The sequence below is a fragment of the Oryctolagus cuniculus genome, chromosome 13 (genome assembly GCF_051225735.1).
Source record: "Oryctolagus cuniculus isolate XC-2025 breed Fujian yellow rabbit chromosome 13, ASM5122573v1, whole genome shotgun sequence".
Lineage (NCBI taxonomy): Eukaryota > Metazoa > Chordata > Mammalia > Lagomorpha > Leporidae > Oryctolagus > Oryctolagus cuniculus.
In genome coordinates, this window is record NC_142879.1 from 26,451,428 (window position 1) to 26,472,330 (window position 20,903).

Below are 20,903 nucleotides of genomic sequence, written 5' to 3' on the forward strand. Positions count from 1 at the left end.
CCCCTTGTCTTCCTGTGTTTGCCTTATTGCTCTCCCTGCCACTGTCCTCCGATCCATCCCGAAGCAGGACACACGCCCAGAAGGCAAGCGCCAGGAGGAACATTTCACAGCAGTACAGGGCAGGACCCTGGCCAGGAAGCTGGGCCATCCTCAGAAACCCTGGCCTGGGACGGGCTCCCGAGCTTACCCGTCACAGGCGCAGCCACCTGGAGCTCACGGCAGTCGCTGTGGATGAAGCAGACGGGGGCCAGGGGTGCGAGCGGGCAAGCAGCCTAGGAGGCAACAGGAGCGAAACCTCAGATTTGCACCTTGGGATCTGCCCGGCGGCTGGGGTGTGAGAGCCCGGAGGCCGCTTCCGCCTTCCTCAATTCGTCTCCTCCTGGGGCCCCCTTCTGTTGTCCACTCTGCCTCTCCCAGGGACTTCCGGGCAGCGCTTCACACACCTGCAGTCGGGGAAAACATGCGTGGCCTCCATTCCACCACCCCCACCTCTTGCAGGCCCTTGGCACCCTGGACCCACACATGCGCGGTCACTCTGGCCTCTGAGAGACACGGGAGGTGTCCCTGAGAGCCACAGGCGCACACGGGGGCCTCGCGTAAGAGGCAGGCAGGCAGTTCCTGAACACGGAGAGGCCTGGGTGACATGCAATGCTGATCGCGCTTGGCGCTCCCGGCAAGGCCGCCTCACTCTGCTGTGTGGCCAAGGTGAGCACTGGGCGTGGCCAGCGGGCAGCTCAGTGGGGACTGCTCCAGGCAGAGAGGCAGGGCTGCAAGCCAGGGAGAAGCCAGGGAGTAGCCAGGCTGATGGGGCGTGGGGGGCGTGGGACAGTGGCGGGAGCTGTTGGCTGCCATCCACAGTCGTGGTGACATTAGCCACCATTTGGCCACACAGATGCTCACCCCACAGCCTCACCGCTTCACATGAAACCCCAGGGTGCTGCTGGGCCTGTGGAGGGCGGGACGGGCTTGCAGGGATGGAGGCGAGCAAAGCCGCGAGGCTGCGTGTGAACCACCCGGCTCACGGAATGCCCTGGATGCCAGCCGGGCTGCCGTGTGCGGTGCACGCAGAGGGGTGGCCCTGAGCAGTGCGGGGAGCCGGGCTGCCGGCTAACTGCGGAGGGGCTTCCAGAGGATTGGGCTGTGCTGTGAACCCGGCTGGGGAACGGTTTCCGGTTTGTAATCAGGGGAGTAAACTGGGAAGCACTAAGTGAAGTTTGCTCGGAAGGGACCGAAACTAGAGACGGGAAACAGGAAGCGAAGGTAGTATTCGGGGAAACATAGTGAGCTTGTGAAGCAGGGTGATGGCAGCGGAACAGAAGAGGGGACACCCCTCCTTCCCCCAACCCTCAGGGAAACAAGCATGGCACACAGCCTCCGCCTGCCACTCTCTCTGCTGTCAACCCTGTCCCTGCCCCCTGCCACCCCCACCCCCACCAGCTCCTCTCCTGTTCCCTCCATCCCATAACGGGAAATGGCTGGAGGCATGGCTCTGAGGACAGTCACATGCGGGTTATTTATATATCTGCAGCTGACTGCTGGCTGATGGTGGAGGGCAAGTGTGCTGGGTGGGGAGCAGGGGCACACCCCACCTCCCAGCGCGGAGCCCGCAGCTGCACCTCCAGGAGATCCTGCTGATGGAATGGGGCGCCTTCAGTGCGTCAGTATCCCCAGTTTGCCGGCTGCTTCCTGATACCTGAACTGCACCTCTTGCCAGCCTTGGAGGTCTCCTTGCTTCCTGTTCTGTGTCTGGGGCGTGGCAAAGTCCCCCAGACCTTGTCAGTGGGGAAGTCCCGCCCACCTCGTTATGACACCACCAGTGACTCACCAGGCTTTTGCCTGATGGACACGATGTCACCAACTCACTTTGGATATACGCCCATTGCTCTTGCAAGTTCTAGAAAGAATGCAGAGGAACCTGGGCTGGCTCCCTGTGCAGGCGCCACTTCTCCCATTGCCTCCCAGCCCCCAGCCCCAGCCCTGACTCAGGGCTCAAGGCTGGTGCTGCGAAGCAAAGTGAGAAATGGAGGACTTCCTCATGAGTCGGAGAACTTTCAGTCCCATCTGGGTCCCCAGATGACCTGGCCCCTCACCGTGCTCTGAAGCAGGTGAGTCGAAGCTGAGTTGAAATGCCAGTTTTGTCGAGCTGCCGAAACTTTCCCAGCTACTCCCTGCAGCTCTAGGCCATGCTGCCCCCTCTGGCTCTGAGCGTGTGCTGGGCACCGGCCAGGTCCCAGGCTTTGGGCACTGTACCACTTCAGCAGGGCACTGTCCACTGCACTCCAAGCCAAGGAGCCAAGGCTCAGAGAATAGCCAGGGGGCTGATGTGGGCTGGGGAACACCGGAGGGGACGATTTGTTCCCATCAACAGGACATGGTGACTGTACCTGCCATTTGCCCTCATTTAAGCCAACCCTGAGGTTCAGGCCATTTGCCCTCATTTAAGCCAACCCTGAGGTTCGGGCCACTGGCTGCACAGTACGGGACATGGTGCTGGACGCAGAGGGATGTAAGAGGTGCATTTTGTTCGGGGAGCCAGGGTGAGGGTGTTTCTGCAGGGCCTAGAGGGGCAGCTGCATTTTTCTTCTCTTCAGATTTATTTTATTTGAAGGACGGTTAGGGGGCTGGTGCTCTGGCATAGCGGGCTAGGTGCTGGCATCCCAATATGGGTGCCGGTTCGTGTCCTGGCTGCTCCTCTTCCAGTCCAGCTCTCTGCTTATGGCCTGGGAAAGTGGTGGAAGATGGCCCAAATGCTTGGGACCCTGCACTCTCGTGGGAGACCTGGAGGAAGCTTCTGGCTCCTGGTTTTGGATCAACCCAGCTCTGGTCATTGTGGCCATTTGGGGAGTGAACCAGTGGATGGAAGGCCTTTCTCTGTCTCCCTCTCTCTATGACTCTGCCTCTCAAATAAATAAATAAAGTCTTTTTTAAAAAAAAAAAAAAAGGCAGAATTAGGGGGGAGAAAGAGAATCTTCCCTCTGCTGGTTCACTCCCCAAATGGGTGGGAGCCAGGAACTCCATCTGGCTCTCCTGTAGGTAGCAGGGGTCCAAATACTTAGGCCAGGCCATCTTCTGCTGCTTCCCCAGGCACATTAGCAGGGAACTGGATCAGAAGTGGAGCAACCAGGACTCAAACCAGCTCCTATGGAATGCCAGTGTCACAGCTGGGAAATAGCTGGGATCTGGGGAGACAGCTTTCTGACAGAGGCCATTTCCCTCTGACCAAGATTTCCATCTCCCCCAAACACAAGGAACCAAAGCAGGTTTAAGATTGCAGTGAGTGGTTTAGGTTGGCTATGAATAGGTAAGTGCCAAAGAAGGGCACACAAACTGAGTGAGTTCTCTCGATGGGCTGCACGGGAACAGGAGCGACACTGACCTGGATGGTCTCATCCGAACCCATTCTCCTCTGCCACCGGCAAGAATGATCAGGTGAGACTCGCCCTGCACGGGGAGTCAGAGTGGGTTTCTCTGTGCCCTGCCTTCCCTAGTCTCTGCAAAGGGCAGAGTGTGTGGCTGGGAGTCCAAGGAACTCATCCATCGCTCCCAGCGCCCAGTGTACTGGATGTGTCCGATGAATACTTGATGAATGAATCAGACTACCTGTTTGCAAAATTGTGGCCCAGTTGCCAGGGCCTTTGGCACACATCTGGGAAATTTATCCGAGTTTGCCGACTTCTGCTGGACAAATGTATGCTGACGGAGCTGCAGGGCCCTGTGATGTCAGCTGAGTCACCTGCTGTGACCAGGACAAAGTGCTTGCTGTCAGCGACTCCTGGCCAGCCACAGGGCGCGGGGGAAGGGCAAGTGGTGCTCAGGCCGGTGTCAAGGGCCCTCAAGGAGACATGCCAGGTGCGCTCACTCCCCGTGAACAGGTCCAGCCAGAGCTAAAAGGCTTGTGAGCATCCCTAGGGACCCGGTAACCACTGAGAAGGATGGATCTGATGATGCTTAAGTGATTCCCTAATTACAGCTACTTCTCCCTAATGCCCTGGTTCCTCGGATGCGACCTTGAGGGGTTCATGGCCAGCAGCAGCAGTCCCTGCACCGCAGTTTTTAATTACCTACCTCTTCAAGGCTAAGTATTTACACTTTAGGGACCCACCTGTTTTCCAAATGCTCTTCTGACGCCCGCCAGCTTGCAAGCAGGAAGTACCCAACTGTCTCTGATTATGTCAAGCAGAGGCTGAGAAGGAAAGAAAACGCCAAACGATGTCCAGAGTTCTAGGGGCCTATGCTACAAAGGGTTACCAGTAAGGACTTTTGTGCTTCGCCAATTGCTTTTATAAAGCCTTCTCCATATTCTCTAAAAACAGGGGCATTTTCCCGTCGAGTGAGACCCCAAGTTGCTTGCAGGCCCTGCCTTGCCGGTTTATTTTTGAAGCTCCCATCCCTGGCTCAGGCCTAGCAATGTGTGGGGTCCACACCAGGGCAGCCCTTGTCCCCATCTGCCTTTCTACCGTCACCCTGTGACCCTCCGGATCACATGGTGGCTGCCTCGGCTGGGCGCGGGGACATGGTGTTAACAGTTCATCATCACTGTGCTCCTCTCACGCACCCACCCTGTGCCACAGGAAGAGGTGATGCAAACAGAAAGCATCGTTTGCTCCACTGCTTCCAGCAGGGCTGGGAGAGACTGGAGGCAGCGCAGCGTCTGTTCACCTTGCATGGTCTTGGAAACAACCAGACACTGGTGTCTTCTCCCTAACTCCAGTCTAATTTTAAACGCTTCTGGCTCACTATCACAAATACACTTCATCAAAACCCACTAAAGAAATCTCCAAAAAAACCCAAAGAAAGTGGAGGTGGGGAATATTTCTCTACCTATCACCAGATTTTCTTGAAAATATCATGACCTCTGTGGCTGCTTGGCAGGTACTAGTTTTCCTGACTGTTCTAATGTATCTGGTGTTAACCTATCCTAATTTTACTGAAAAAAAAAAAAAAAAAAAGCATTTGGAAACAACAGTAAAAATGTTTTCAGACTCATTTTCCAGCTGGGGATCTTTATACAAAAGCTAGACCAGCAGATAGGATCTGCAAGGAAGACATGCCGAAGACATGCCCCAAACTTATTTCACCAAGTTTCAGTCTTCAACCAGGCCTGCACAATAAACAAAGAGGACAATTACTTCTTGTACAACTTGACTGTGTAGGAGAGAACTGCTCTGGAAGAGATTTAGCAAGCAAGTAGGAAGATAAAGAATAGACTGAAAAATGGTGTGTAACTGCTGTAGACTTTTAAAAGTAAATTTACAACATTATCATTTTCAGGATGTGGAAATAACAGTTTCAGGTCTTAGTATGTTATTTAAGAAGAGAAAAACGTGACTTGCCATGTTTAAATCCCTACTACAAGTCAAAATTAAATTGGTCATAGTTTAGACTGAGAGATACCCCAGGATAATGGACTGGCTCCAGTAGTGCCAATAAAATACAGCCCCTGGTGTTAAAGGTCTGTGCCCTTGGACAAGAAATGGAAAGGAAGTCACAGTCCTCTGTTGGAACCCTGTTGAGAGGAAATGCAAGCCAATTCACTAGACATTGTGACTTCTCAATACATCTCATCACATTTTTAAGGTTTAGTGACTGATAAGGCTAGGTGGCACGCGAACAGGACAGGGTTTGGTTAGCAAGAGTGTTGTATTACCAGACGTAAAGCAAATACACAAATGCCAAATATTCTGTCATCCCTACACCCTTGCGTGTGAAACCTTTAGTGGGTCAAATAATTCTGATGGAGACCCTTTCATCCTGAAGTCTATGTTGAGTTTTACCTGGGTTTTAAGGTCATGAAGCCTCATTTCTCATTTGCTTCAATAATTCTATACATAGTAGCAGCATGAAGCTACTTAAATCTCTGAATTATTCAGTTCCCCAATCACACGAGTCATGTTTTAAGTCCCTAACAGTTACCTGTGGCTTGTGGCCACACTGGGCAGTGCAGGTTTAGAACATTTCCATCAGAAAGTTCTGCTGGCCAGTGCTGCTGATAGTCAGCACATATTGCTGTCACCACCTGGGCAATCAATAGAAAATATTTCACAAAACTTTGTCTTTCAGTATTTTAACTAAATAACTTACAGCATCAGACAGAACTTTTTCTGTTTAGGTCAACATTTAAACTATTACTCAAAGTACCCAAATTGAATATGAGGAATAGTAGCTTGAATGTGTGTTCAGGTGCAGAGGAAAGGTAATTTTAAAGAAAATGGTAAGATTAAGAACTGATCTTGGGGCTGGCGCTGTGGCACAGTGGGTAAAAGCCCCAGTCTGCAGCACCGGCATCCCATATGGGTGCCAGTTCAAATCCTGGCTGCTCCACTTCCAATCCAGCTCTCTACTATGGCCTGGGAAAGCTGTGGAGGATGGCCCAAGTCCTTGGGCCCCTGCATCCATGTGGGAGACCCAGAGGAAGCTCCTGGCTCCTGGCTTTGGATTGGCACAGCTCCAGACATTGTGGCCATCTGCAGAGTGAACCAGCGGATGGAGGACCTCTCTTTCTGCCTCTATGTAACTCTGCCTTTCAAATAAATAAAAATAAATCTTTTTTTTTTTTTTTTTAACTGATCTAACACTGAAAAATACTACCAGGGAGAACAGTAGTAACAGCAAGCACTGATGTATCTGTGTACTATGTTCCAAACATGTTCTAAATACTTTACAAATTCATTCTATATTAACTCATTTAATCCCCACACCTACCCAGTGAAGTATTATCATGCTTCTGGTGTTTTATTACCTTTTTAAAAGATTTTATTTATTTATTTGAAAGTCAGAGTTAGAGAGAGGGAGACAGAGACCTTCCTTCTGCTGGTTCACTCTCCAGATGGCTGCAATAGCCAGGGCTGGGGCAGGTTGAAGCCAGGAGCTTCCTCCAGGTCTCCCCGATGGGTAGCAGGGGCAGGGAGCTGGGTGGGAAGCAGAGCAGCCGGGACACAAACCGGCACCCATTATGGGATGCTGGCATTGCAGGTGGCGACTTTACCTGCTACACCACAACCACCAGCTCCATGTTTCTGTTTCAGGAATGAGGAACCTGACGCATAGAGAGATTAAGTAGGCTGTCCAAGGTCACAAAACTAGGAAGAGCTAAGCTTTGAACCTGGGCAGTGTGGTTCCAAAGGCTGTGCTCTCAGCCACCGGACAATTCTGCAGGTCACAAGCAATGAGCAAAACGAGTCCTCTCTTCCAAGATTCAACCAGCCAGCACCCTTCACTATCTGTATTTCTAAATTCATTAGCTAGCATGTAGAGCTTTCTTTTCTGAACCATTCCTTGAGTATTTTTTTTCATTCATTACTACAGTGTTGAAATTATAACCAGTTTTCCCCATAGCAAGTAACTGTTTAACACTTGAGGCCAAAAATGCAGTAGATATTATACCAAACATAAACCCAGAGCTCCAATCATGGATCTAACAGACACACTGAAAGAAAACAGTCTTTGTGCTTCATAGAGTTATTTTCACACTCTGAACTATCTGCATTTATTTTTATTTTAGTGATTCTCTTCCAAGTTTGTGCCAGAGGCCTAGTACAACAAGTCAAAAAGGTCATAATTACAACTATTAAATTTTAAAAATTTGAAAAGGTCTCAAAGGGAACTGGTAGTGTATGAGTTTCATTTTGAGAATTCTACCTTGAGACAGTACTAAAAATCTAAAATCCACATTACAGAATTTTATCCTGAAGTAACCACTTATCTTTCAGTCATCGGATAAAACTCTAGGGTTAAGGAATCCAATCAATTCATTTTACAAAGAAATTTAAGTTCTGGAGAGTGAATGACTTGCCCTAGATCATGGCTGATTCATCACAGCCAGGTGGAACCAGGCTTTCAGCTCTTTCCACATCTGGGGAAATGGACAAAAGGTTCTGCACGAGCCCTCCACATGGCTCAGGCCATCACCATGTCCCCAGATGGCGCCCTGGCCACGACTGGGCCACATCTAGAGGGTGTCCCTCGCACTGGCTGCAGTGGACTTCCACACGTTTTATGGCAGTGTTCTGGCTGTTGGCAGTGGAATGTGCTGTGGCAACAGCTCATGAAGCCAAGCGATGCTGGAGGGGCCTGGATCGCCCATCAGTTTCCACTCCTAGAAGCCTCAGGAGAAAGGACATGTTTTTTTTGTTTTTTTTTTTTTTTTACCTCCATCTCCTCCCTCCTCGAATCAATGTTGACTTTGAAGAGAAAAGGCCAGACACAAGCAAGGAAATGGAAAGATTTATTGAAAAAGGAGTTCCAGGGCACGTGCCTGCCTCCTCTGAGGAGCTGCACCCAGCCCAGCCGCTCAGACCATCGATATGCATAACCCCAAGATGCCCGATGATCCCAAGTCAACAGTGAATTAGACCTGCTATGCTGTGTTAGAACAGCAGTGTGTGTTGTTATAACTCAGAACGGTTCTCAACCAGCATTGAAATAGAAAAAAGGGGTTTCCTGGTTTATCAGAAAACTATTCCCTGAGCATCCCAACTAACTGAGGTTGTGTTATAAAGAGACTGCTCTTTCTCGACAATCAAGTCTAGCATTACGTAACTCTAGAACCAAACCAATCCAAACGAAAGACCTGCTCCTTCTAACTTGAAGCATTAAGGTACTAAATGAGTGATTTTTTTCACTTCTAGAAATAATGTGGTAAGTCTGAATTCTACACAGTCACATACATATTAGAAATAACAAGTTATTAACTTCCAGTTTTTCTATATTAATTGCTAGCTGCTCTCTGGGTCAATTAAATACTAAAATAATAAATTAAGATTGCTTTAGCACAGGAAGAGACACCTAAATGGCTGAAATGACACAGCTGGATGTTTCAGCTTCGCCAGGCTCTTTGACTCCAGCTGCATGGGGGGAGAGAAGGGGGGACTTTCCAGTCCCTTGATTCGAGGACTCAGTTGTCACTGCCATAGAGAACCAGTGCACCAGATGGTCAGAGCGTCTCAGTGCCTACCTCAGTACTCCAGGTCTGGGTCAGGTAGGAAACGATATATTTTGGTAGAGAAGCAGTCAATTTAGTCAATTTTCTAATATGGTGATCTCAATATATGACTATTCTCAAAAGAAAAAGCCTAACAATGGAAGTAACAGTAACAAAATAATGAAAATGTTAAATACAAGATAAAGGACTTGGTTTAAGAAGGAATGAGGAAAAAAATCTTTCTGGTTAGGAACCCAATTATTTCTCAATTAAATTTTTTAGGAAAAAAATTTTTCCGGAATATTACTGTATAGAAATCAATGACTACGTGGACGCTACATTGTACCTTTTGTAGTTAATGAAAAAGCAGACTCTTTCTCCAGCCTGAGCAACCCCGCCGAGACTGGGCCGCGCCGCGTCAGAAGCGCGTGTAGGCATTTCGCTGCTGCTGCTGCTGCAGCGGTTGCTGGGCTTGCTGCTGCTGCAGGCGAATTTGCTGAGAATAAGGGTCTTCCAGGGACTTTACAAATATGGTCGTTCTGGGACCGGTCTTCCACACGATACCATTGGCGTCCTTCACTGAAGATTCCACTGTGATATTGTGTGTTCCAAGGATAGCAAAGTTCAACAGAAACTGAGTACTGAAGTAATCATTGTGGGGCTCGACCCTCTGCTCCATCTCATTGGTCATGTTGTCAAGAGGTATCTGAAATGAAAGAATTGGTTATGTCTCGGCAGTGCTTATAGGAGCCAGGCCCTATTCGAAGTGGGGATTTAGTTTTTGCAAATAAGCAAGAGAGAGGTACCATTATCACCCCTGCTTCTCAGCTGAAGAGATGGAAGCAGAGAGGTCAGGCAACTTCTCCAAGGTCACATGGTTAATGAGTGGCAGAGTTGGAATCTGAACTCCAGAGCCCACGCTCTTACCGATTCAGCGATCTGGCCCCTCACCAGCCGTGGGTAGAACGCGCTCCCAGAGCCCCTGCAACCCTTCCATATGCTGGCCTTTTTCCCTTGCTTACTCAGCCCTACGGTCGACTCCCCACTATCTTAGTCTGTGAAGAGATTTTCTGAAGAAACAGGATGTAATCACTTGTTTCAGGGAACTTAAAATCTAAGAGACTGAAGAAGAACATAGCACGAAGTAATTTTAAGTTAGGTTTTCCCCCAGTCTGCTTTTACGTTATTTAAGTAGTGCTGATTCCTGACTCCTCTGACAAGTCAGCTTTACAACTGCACACTGCTAACTTAACAATCAGTATCCCACTCAGATCAGCCGTGTGATACGTTATAAAATACAGGCTTATGAGCTCATTCATTTATTTAGCCAGACACTCAAATGCCTCTGTCCTTCAAAGAACAGAAGGAAACTTGCTCGTGTCTCTTTATCTGTATCTATGAGGCAGACTTATTCTGAGGATACACATGAAGGTAACCTTAATGGATATTTGACTAGATTTCTCTCTCTCTCTTTTTTTTTTTTTTTTTGACAGGCAGAGTGGACAGTGAGAGAGAGAGACAGAGAGAAAGGTCTTCCTTTTTGCCGTTGGTTCACCCTCCAATGGCTGCCACGGCTGGTGCACTGCAGCCGGCGCACCGCGCTGATCCGAAGGCAGGAGCCAGGTGCTTCTCCTGGTCTCCCATGGGGTGCAGGGCCCAAGCACTTGGGCCATCCTCCACTGCCTTCCCGGGCCACAGCAGAGAGCTGGCCTGGAAGAGGGGCAACCGGGAAAGAATCCGGCGCCCTGACCGGGACTAGAACCTGGTGTGCCGGCGCCGCTAGGTGGAGGATTAGCCTATTGAGCCGCGGTGCCGGCTAGATTTCTCTCTTTATGTGTAATTTTCTGTAGTGTCATTTGACAAATGTGCCCTGCAATTTTATGTCTCAATGAGCAGTTATCATATGATCAGTTTTCCAGGGACATTTATATGTAACATTAATGAACTGAAGTCTGGGGCCGGCACGGTGGTGTAGCGGGTAAAGCCACCACCTGCAGTGCCAGCATCCCATATGGGAGCTGGTTGGAGTCCCAGCTATTCCACTTCCGTTCCAGTTCTCTGCTGTGGCCTGGGAAAGCAGTAGAAGATGACTCAAGTCCTTGGGCCCCTGCACCCGCGTGGGAGACCTGGAAGAAGCTCCAGGCTCCTGGCTTTGGTATGGTGCAGCTCGGACCACTGTGGTCAATTGTGGGGAGTGAACCGGCGGATGGAAGACCTCTCTCTCTCTCTCTCTCTCTCTCTGCCTCTCCTTCTCTCTGTAACTCTTTCAAATAAATAAATAAATCATTAAAAAAAAATGAACTGAAGTCAACCAATTCAAGATCTTAGTATTATGTATAATCTAAGTACTCTCCCTTCCCCCGCATTCAGTTTTTGTAGCTTTTATTTCCTTACAACATATGCCTACTAGAGAATCATTTCCTCCAAAGCACTGGAAGTAGTCCCAGCTGGGTGAGTGCTCGGGCTCGTGGGTAAGGTGCCCAGGCCCCGCACAGAGTGCCTGGCCTAGAGACCTGGGTCTAGATCCCGATTCCAGCCTCCTGCCAGTGTAAAGACCCTGGGAGGCAGCAGCTGAGGGCTCAGGTAGCTGAGTCCCTGGCACCCACATGGGAGACCTGGATTGAGTTCTGGCTCCTGGCTCAGGCAGGGCTGGCCATTCATGTATATGGGGAATGAACCAGGGCCTAGGGGTCCACTCTCTTGAATAAAAACAAATAAACAAAGGAAAAAAAAAAAAACCAAAAACCAAGCAGGCCCAAGCAACCTGATCACTTGAATGGATGGCTGCATTTTAAATTATAAACTCAGGACAATTACCATGGCCCAGTAATCACGCACCGCATGGCCGACTCTACCAGCTTCCTTACTTAATCAGTGCCTCTGAGAGGTGAGTCAACAACAGATCAGTGCTTCTAGGTCTAAATCTTTCCTTAACAGTAAAAAATTACTGCGTACAAGGAAGAAAGAGAATCCTGGTTACTGCTGTTTCAAATTCAAAGCGAGGAGAGAGCTGCAGAAGGGATAAATTAAATGTATAAATTATCTCTGCAACCTCCTGTGAGAGCCGAGATTACCCAACCATAACAGTGGTAATCTTCATACAGTAAGTGGTTTTTCCATCATTCACCAAATATTTGCTGGTGGCTATCTAAGGTCTAGGCAAAGAGGAAGAGCTCTAAGGCCGAAGTTTATCAGAGACCAGGCAAAGGGGCAGCTACCAAAGTCAATAAAGCGATGGACTAAGCCAGAGCTTCCCTTCGCTTTTGAAGCCGGCGACCACCACGCAAGGAAATGCTTTCCTTTTCTCTTCCCCAGAACCCGTTCCTTGCTGGGGACCCCAGTCAGACACGCCACCGTAAACCTGGACACAGCCAACCTGAGCATCTGAATTAACTGTGTCTGTTCCCTGCTCATTTACTGTGGATAAGTCACCGAGGAACTGGAAAGAAATGTCTCAAGAAAGGAACATTCGATATTTGGGCCACTGGTATTTCCACGGCTCTGGTGTAACCACCTGATTCTGGCTAGTACTTAACCTGCCTCACGACATCACGACTTCTCAAAGCAGCGTATTCCTAGGGTGACGGGTTATACCTTTAAGATCTCACCTTATTTGATCTCTGTATCCTAATGAGTCATCTGACCTATCTATGCAAGTGTAAAATTCCAAAAAAGGGAAAGTGGGCTAGGAGCCATTCATTCTTCATTCCTGTGGAGGGACCCTCCATGAGATTAACAGTACCAGCCTCTGGAGGCATGGGGCCAGTGAACCTCAAGCAACTCCTCGGGGCAGCAGGATACTCCCCCAGGCCGGGCCGTAGGTTTTTTTTTTTTTGGGGGGGGGGGCTTTCACGTACTGACCTCACAGGCACAAGGAAGCCCTTGCTGCCAGGCTCCAGTTCTAACGGTAAAAAACTTGTATTTTGATGTTTGTTGGCCTGGATGCTTTGTGTCTATCCACTGGCCTGGCAAGGGAAAAGAGAAGTGCTGCTGCTGATCAGCCTCCTCAAGGCCTGACGTTTCTGTCTACCTCATCCCTTCTGAGGCGCAATCTGCGTAACCAGGGAAAACAGAGGGAAATGTCCATCAATGAGCTGAAACATCTGCAGCGCGACTGCGGCTTTTCTGAGTTACCTTGTAGTCTTGTCCGGATTTACTCTGTAGCGTGGAGGAAACATTCAGACAGACAGACTGAATTTTGCGGAAGAGTCCTGGTTTAGATCCGTGCTGAACCACTCCCTCCACCTTTAGTGCCAGCTGCTGGTTGTTATGGACAGCAATGGGCTCCGCAGGGTTCCGGGGCGATGGCGACAGAGCAAGCTGGAATATCAACATTAAAATAAATGCCAACAACCAAGAGCAAGCTTCCTCCCAACAAGCATCTCTGTGGTAACCACTGGTTACAGATTAACATCCTGGCGCCCTTGACCCTCCCCTGATGGTCTGCCTGTGCTGGGACAGCAGGTAGATGTACCTTTAAAGCCAATCCCCACTGCCTCCTTTTTAACACAATTGTGTTTTTCATCCCAAACTGCTGTGTTTGGGGGTGACAGGATTAGAGAACAGAAATGGGGCCATACCCCACCGTTTGTGGGGGGGCATTTTTGTGAAAATGAGCCACTTCCAGTAGGCAAATACACCATGTAAATTTTCATCCAGCTTTCTGTTTGGTTTTAGGTAATTTGAAATACACAAATCCAAATGCAAAAGAACTTAAAATTCTAGGGCCGCTTACATAATTAAATCATCATGGTTTTTACAAAAAAAGTCAATTTTCAAACATGAGCCAAAGGACATTTTTAACTTATTAGAGTAGTTTTGCTTGAAAAATGTATTAAAGTCCCAAATACACTTCAATTACAGACAGCTCAAGTCTTGCTGAATGAAGAGATGGGAGAAACTTGAGTCACTGATAATGCTGCCGAGCCACTGTATAACCCACCCTGGACACCCCTGCCTTAGAGGCCTCCTATCTGCAGATATCTCATTATTCAGGGCATTTTGAAATAGACTACTCTGTTATTTGCAATCCAAAGCATTCTAATGAATCTGAAAGTTTGCTGAAGACATTAACAAACAAGGACAATTAGAAGACAAATTCTCCCCCTTTCCCAACAATTTTATTCTCTGAATGAAAAACAGATTTTGAATTTAGCATTTATATTTTGTGTAAATATTTCAAAATGCTAACTCTACTCATTGGCTAGCATTTAAAACTATTCAAAGGCAAAAATGCTTTTTTTGGAGTTAGGACTGGTGATGTTGACTGGACCATCTGATTTATTTCAGGTTGGGTCTTAATGGCCTGATATAGACATAGACTCAGCTCAGGATTTCTGAAGGGTACTTTGATAAAAACCATTAACTTGGAGCTTGCACTGTGGTGCAGTGGGTTAAGTCACCACCTGCAGTGCCAGAATCTCACCTGGGAGCCGGTTCAGGTCATGGCTGCACCATTTGTGAGCTAGCTCTCTGCTACGGCCTGGCAAAGCAGCAGAAGATGGTCCAAGTCCTTGGGCCTCTGCACCCATGTGGGAGACCTGGAAGAAGCTCCTGGCTCCTGGCTTTGGATTGGTGCAGCTCTGGCCATTGCAGCCAATTGAAGAGTGAACCAGTGGATGGAAGACCTCTCTCTCTCTCTCTCTCTCTGAGTTTCAAATAAATAAATCTTCAAAAAAAATACCAAAAACCAAAAACCAAAAAACCCAACCATTACTTTATTCCTTGCTACAGAAGACAAGGAACAGAGCTCCAATTACCCAGAGGCCCATTTCACTGCACTTGGCGCTGGCAGTTACAAAGGAAGAGGGTTTACCTTTGAAACCCCATTCCCTTCACCAAATCACTGGATAATGGGAGGACAGGCTTACAGCTGAAGGCTGTGTTTTCCTAAAGCCAAAGGTAAGGCACTGAACTACACCTACGTCCTACTCAGACCTCACAGGAGAGCTGGCTTTTCACCTGCATTAACCCTACTGTTCTGGAGATAGTACCTTGATGCTGGTAGACTGCAGTTTCTGGAAAAAGTATCTCTGAAATGAAAGGGGAACTTTCAGCAAAGCAATGATGGCATTGCACAGGCAGGCTGTGTGCTGGGGGGAAAAGAAATGGGATCACATGTGAATACATTTTCAACTGTCATCAACAAATGTGGTACATTCAAAAAGTTTAAAACTGCAAACACTTACAGATTATTTAAAAAGTAGATACCAACAAAGAAATCGGTACAGTCTCCAGGAATTGTGTACTGCTACTAAAGCATTCATTTCAAGGAGTTAAACAGACTTTTGAGTTACATTGCAGATTTTTCCTTTATTTTGAAGTATATTCAATAGAAAAAGAACGACAGGAGAATGAGATTCCTTAAGGCCACACATAAGGCAAAAATTCACATTTCTTTAGAGTTTAGAACTATCAGACATATTAGCCATATTTTTATTTATTTTCATTTTAAAGAGCAAGAAAGAGTAAGAAAGTGAGTCTCAGCCACTTGTCTCCCACAGCTATTTAAAATACCTCAAAAGCTCCCCAGTTCCCACCACATTAAGTGCAAGCTCCCCCTCCCCTGGCCTTACATCATGCTGCAGCAACAACACACTGCTCCCAGAAGACACCAGGCCATGGCCAGCCTCTGCTGTCCGCTGTTTGCTGCCCGAGACTCCCCACCACTCCTGTCCCGAAAGCTGCTGTCGCTCTCGGAAGTCCTCCTCTCCGTTCTCCCTACCCTTTAGCATGAGTTACTTCATCCTTCTGGCTACATCTCTGCCTCGTGCAGAGCTCTGTGACTGCAAGTACACTGTATGATGTTTATAAAATTTTTCTTTCTTAGCTTATGGATAACTTGAGGGAAAAGCCTGTGTCTTTATCATTTTTCTATTCTTAGGATCCAATAAATACTTGGTAGGCTGAATAAGTATCAAATCTATGAAGTAATTTGGAAAGGGAGAAAATGGAATTAACATTCACTAACTAATCCTTATATGCCAGGTACTATGCTAGACGATATGCATGAATTCACTTACACTTCCCAGTACTCCTAGGAGGCAGGCATTCTTTCCGTTTCATACAAAAAGATGCTGAGTGACTTTTCCAAGTCACAGAGCTGCCGAGAGGCAGTCTGAGCCCAGTTCAGAATGAAGCTCGGCTCCTCTCTGCACTGTGCCTCCACTTGGGTAGAAGCTTCCCATTCTCTCCGTTACATTTAGTGCACTCAACTCCTTCCAAACAACGTCACTGATTGTATTTTCTTCAAAAATATCTTTACAATCTCCCTTGTGTCAATTCAATGAATAGTATTGTCAGTTTTATGTGGAAAGCAGTGTGTTCGGGAAAAGCACCCATCTTTTAATCTAAATCTAATGACACATCCTGCCAATTTCTTCTAAAACACTGATAAAGAGTGAGACAACAGAGTGAGAACAGCAAGAAGCCAGGAGAGAGAAGGAATACCAACAGCTAATGTGTGGCAGGAAAGAGAACTCACTACACTGTCAAGTTCAAAGGCTGGGTATTATGGGCCGCATGCTTGTGTCCTTGTGGTCCCTCACCCAATTCCTACGTGAAGGCCCTAACCCCCAGTGTGATGGTGTTTGCAGATGGGACTTCCCACCCCCATGATAGGACTGGTCTCCTTAAAGAAGAAAAGCCACTAAAGTGCAAGTGTTCCCTGTCTTCCTGCCTTGAGAAGTCAGAGGTGGACGGCAGCTGTTGGCAAGCCAGGAACAGGGCCCTCATGAGGAACTGAACTGGCTGACACCCTGCTCTGGGACTTCCCTGCCTCCATGTGAAAAACAGATGCCTGCTGCTTGAACCGCCCATCCACTGTACCATATTCTGTCATCATAGAGCTGAACATAGGGGAATGGTCAGAGAGGAGAAAATCTAGGTGACAGTGTGTCAGTCTGTCCTATGGCTGGAGAGTCAGGGGAGATTTAATGAGGAGCGTATGCTCAACAGTGCCACAGGCCATAGTCAACAGACTAGGGGCTGGCCCTGTGGTGCAATCGGTTAAGCCACTGCTGGTGACTATGGAATCTTACATGGGCACTGGCCCCCACTGTTCTACTTTGGATTCAGTTCCTTGCTAAAAAGATTCAATAGACTAAAGGTTGAAAAGTATACTAAAGACAGTAGCAACATCATTAATTGCCAGTGAGAAACAAACCCAGTTTTTTGTTTCAACTGGCTTTTGGATCTCAACTCTGACAGCATGACAGAAATCACCTGGGAATTTTAAAAACACAGATGCCCCTTGACTTATGATGGTGTTATATTATGATAAAATTATCCTTGAAAATAATCATAAATCAAGAATGCATTTAATACACCTACCCTACTAATATAACTTGGTCTCACCCACCTTAAATGTGCTCTCAACACTAATATTCACCTACAGTTGAGCAATGTCATCTGATACAAAGTCTGTTCTATAATGAAGTGTTGAATATGTCATATAATTCATTCAATATTGTAGTAAAAGTGAGTTTTCATTCTAATGAGTAGATATCACTTCTGCACTATCACAAAGCTGAAAATCCTCAACTTGAACCATGAGTTAAGTTGAGGGCTGTCTGTACTACTGCCTGGCCCTCAATTTCAGATTCAGAGTTAACTGATCTGGGATGAGGCCTCAAAATCGATTTTTCAATGCTCTCAAAGTGATGAGTGGGTATTTAACCTAGCAGTTAAGACATCCACATCCCAAATTGGAGCTCTTGGGTTTGATTTCTGGCTCCAGTTTCTAACTCCAGCTTCCTGTTAATGCAAGCCCTTTTTGAAAGGCATGGTGATAGCTCAAGTGGTTGGGATTCCTGCCATCTGAATGGGAGACCCTGATTATGGTCCAGACTCCCAACTTCAGCCCTGGCCCAGCCCTGGCCATTTTGGGCATTTAAGGAGGGAACCTCTCAAATAAATAAATTTTAAAATAACGCTAAAAAAAGCTTCCAAAATGATTCTAATGTGTAGGGTTGAGAACTACTACAACTTCAGTTAAACTGTTAAAAAACAAAGTAAAAGTTAAAAAAATTTGGCTTTTTAATTTTTATTATTTATTTAAGAAGCAGAGAGAGTGTGAGCAAGCTCCCATCTGCTGGTCTGCTACCCAAGCCCAGAAAGGTCAGGGCTGGAGGAAGGCCACAGCTGGAAGCTGGGAACTCAATTCAGCTCTTCCATGCAGACGGCAGGAACCCAGTTTCTAGGTCACTACTGTCACTACTGCCTCCTGGGATCTGTCCTGGCAGGAGGCTGAAATCCAGAGCGGGAGCTGGGAATCAAACCCAGGGATTCTGATGTCAGTCGTGGACTTCTTAACCCCTAGGCAAAAAGCCCAACCCAGGAACAAAAAAGGCTTGCCCCCTCCTAGTGCAGGAGATACTGCGTGTTAATGTGACTAAGGGCAGCTGGAGATGTGCTAAGTGCTTTAATGGATTGTCTCATTTAGTCCTCACAGCAATGCTATGACGCATATACTATAATAACCATTTTATAGATCAGGAAACTTAAGAGAGGTTAATTTGCTGAACTCATACACAGTTTCAAGTGCCAGAGATGAATGAAAAAACCACTACCACATAATAAAAATCCAGCAAGACAATGCCACTTGCCATGTAAGAAACAGGAGTATATTTCCGATTGAGCGACTCCACCTCTTCCAAGACGTGATTGTACACAGACATCATTCTTCTCTCGTACTCACTGTCAGCAGGGGCTGTGCCAGTAGATCCATATTCCTGGAAACTGAAGTAAAAATCAGATATTAATTAATCAACTAAAATAGTAATATTTTGTTGCCTCAATGTCAGGCGCTTTCCTAAATTATTGCTTAATTTTCAAATGATGGAGTTATTTCCATTAACATACATGGAAACTGAGGCTTGGAGAGGCTAAGTGCTTTGCCCATAAGGAGTAAGTGGCAAGCCAGGATTCAGACTTGGATCTGACTTCAAAAGATATAATTCTGAATCCCTTTGGTTGCTAGGTAGATGAGAGTGCTTGAAATTGTTGCTGCCATGAGGTCAAAGGGATATGTGACATTTGAAAAGCGGACTATCCATAAAGCCAGCAGATTACCAGTAAGGACATGCAAATCACTGGGTAAACAGGCTGAATAAGACTGGGAGAGATGGGAAGCACTGGGCGCGGATGGCTGGGGAAATGGCCAGAGTATAAAGCCCGAGGGTGCAGTGCTCATGAGTGTGCAGAGGACAGCAGGTGTGCAGAGCAGGCTGGGAAAGTTTAATCTACATTTCTTCCCTTTTTTCCTACTGCTTCAAACCCACAACATTTCTGAAAATATTTCTAAGTGAGAAAAGAAGGCAAAACTTTTGCATTCTAACTAAACTAGATGAGGCATATTTGAAAATGCAATGTATGTCATTTAAATATGCAGGGTGTAACAGTTATTACTCTCTTATTATCCTTTTTTAAAAAAAAGATTTATGTATTTGAAAGATGGAAGAGGGAAGAGGATGAGAAGGAGAGAAAGTGAGAGGAGAGGTAGGTCTTCCATCTTCTGGTTTACATCCCAAATGCCTGCAACATCCAGGGCTAAAACAGGCTAACGCTAGAAGCCAGGAACTCCACTAGGGTCTCCCACATGGTGGCAGCAATCCCAGCATTGGGACATCACCTGCTACCGCCCAGGCACATTAGCAGGAAGCTGGATTAGAAAAGCTGAGTGGCCAGTACTTGCACCAGGCACTCCAATACAGGATACCATATCCCTCATCCCAAGTAGTGGTTTAACTTGCTATACCACAACACAACCTCCCCCTACTTTAGTATGTTTTTCAGGCCTACTGTGTGCAAGGTACTTTAGCTGGACATTCTAAATAAGTTATTTCATTTAATCTCCCCAACCACTCTGAGAAACAGGCATCATTATGTAACTATAGTGTATGCATAAGCAGCTCAGTGAGATTAAAGTATGCACAGAGCTATGCGTAATTCAATCTGTCCAGTTTCAAAGCTCTGTTCCCTGCTATGTACTATATTTTAAATCCTATTAAGAAAAGAACTTCATTTATATGATAGAGTTTAAGGACAACTAAACTACATAAATAATACATAAAAAGCTGAAGACTTTTACAAAGCGATTTGCTAATAAGACAATCCCATTAGTGGCTTTTGGAAACCACAGATTTGCCTTTTTGTCTTTATGAGATTTATGCTTCCTGGCCTTTCATATAGATCTATACAATGTATACTCTTTGTGTATGGTGTGAGGTTAAGTCATTTTTCCGAGAGGGGGGTTGTGGTACATGGGTAAAGTTGCTACTTGAGACACCTGCATCCTATATTGAAATGCCTGGGATTAAGTCCCACCTCTGCTTCTAATCCAGCATTCTGCTAATGTGTACCCTGGGAGGCAGCAGATGACGGCTCAAATACCTGTGTCCTTGTTACCCTCATGGACATCTGCATATAGTTCCCAGCTCCTGGCTTTGACCCGGACAAGCCCTGGCTATCGCGGGCATTTGGGAAATGAACCAGCACACAGAAGATCTCTCACTTCTCTCTCTTTCCCTGTCATTCTGCCTTTCAAATAAACACACTTAAAAAACTTGTTCTCTTTTTCTATATATTTAGTTCTGTATAATCTATTGAAAAGACTATTCCTTCTCCACGAAATTATCTTGGAATCTTTATACAAAATCAATCAACCACATGACTACCTTCAGTACCTCCCAACTACCCTCATCCAGTCATAATGGTTAAATTACTGTAACTCTGTAACAGTCGTCAAATCAGTAGTTGGGTCCTTCCAATTTAGTTTTGTGCATTTATTTGCTAAGATGATAAATTACATGAATCGATTTTCTAATGTTAAACCAACTTCGAAATCTTGGAAAAAATCCTACTTAGTCTATCTTTTTATGCATTATTCATATTTGTTCTTTATTAAGATTTTTACATCAAGCTTCATGAACAATTCTTGTCCTGTTCATTTGGGCTAGCAAATTTATTTCCACAAAGGCATTAT

At 46.6% G+C, this 20,903-nt stretch overlaps 1 protein-coding gene and 1 long non-coding RNA gene across 4 annotated transcripts in view; one reads left to right on the forward strand and one right to left on the reverse strand.

The window, feature by feature from the left end:
* The first annotated feature begins 554 nt into the window (after positions 1-554).
* The window catches only part of LOC149122525 (uncharacterized), a 28,730-nt gene continuing 8,381 nt past the window's right edge, over positions 555-20,903 (forward strand). The window contains exon 1 of one of the 2 annotated variants that reach the window (XR_016219608.1): positions 555-705. This is a non-coding gene — a long non-coding RNA (uncharacterized LOC149122525). Of the gene's footprint in view, positions 706-1,968; positions 2,106-20,903 lie in introns of those variants that run through there. The other variant, XR_016219607.1, reaches the window with a different exon arrangement.
* INTS7 (integrator complex subunit 7) overlaps positions 8,212-20,903 on the reverse strand; it is an 85,669-nt gene continuing 72,977 nt past the window's right edge. For both annotated transcript variants that reach the window (XM_017347801.4, XM_002717529.6), the window contains 4 exons: positions 18,526-18,658; positions 14,914-15,012; positions 13,055-13,240; positions 8,212-9,626 (listed from right to left, as the gene is read on the reverse strand). In XM_017347801.4, coding sequence (XP_017203290.1) covers positions 9,339-9,626; positions 13,055-13,240; positions 14,914-15,012; positions 18,526-18,658 — 706 coding nt within the window. In that variant the 3' untranslated portion in view covers positions 8,212-9,338. The remainder of the gene's footprint in view (positions 9,627-13,054; positions 13,241-14,913; positions 15,013-18,525; positions 18,659-20,903) is intronic.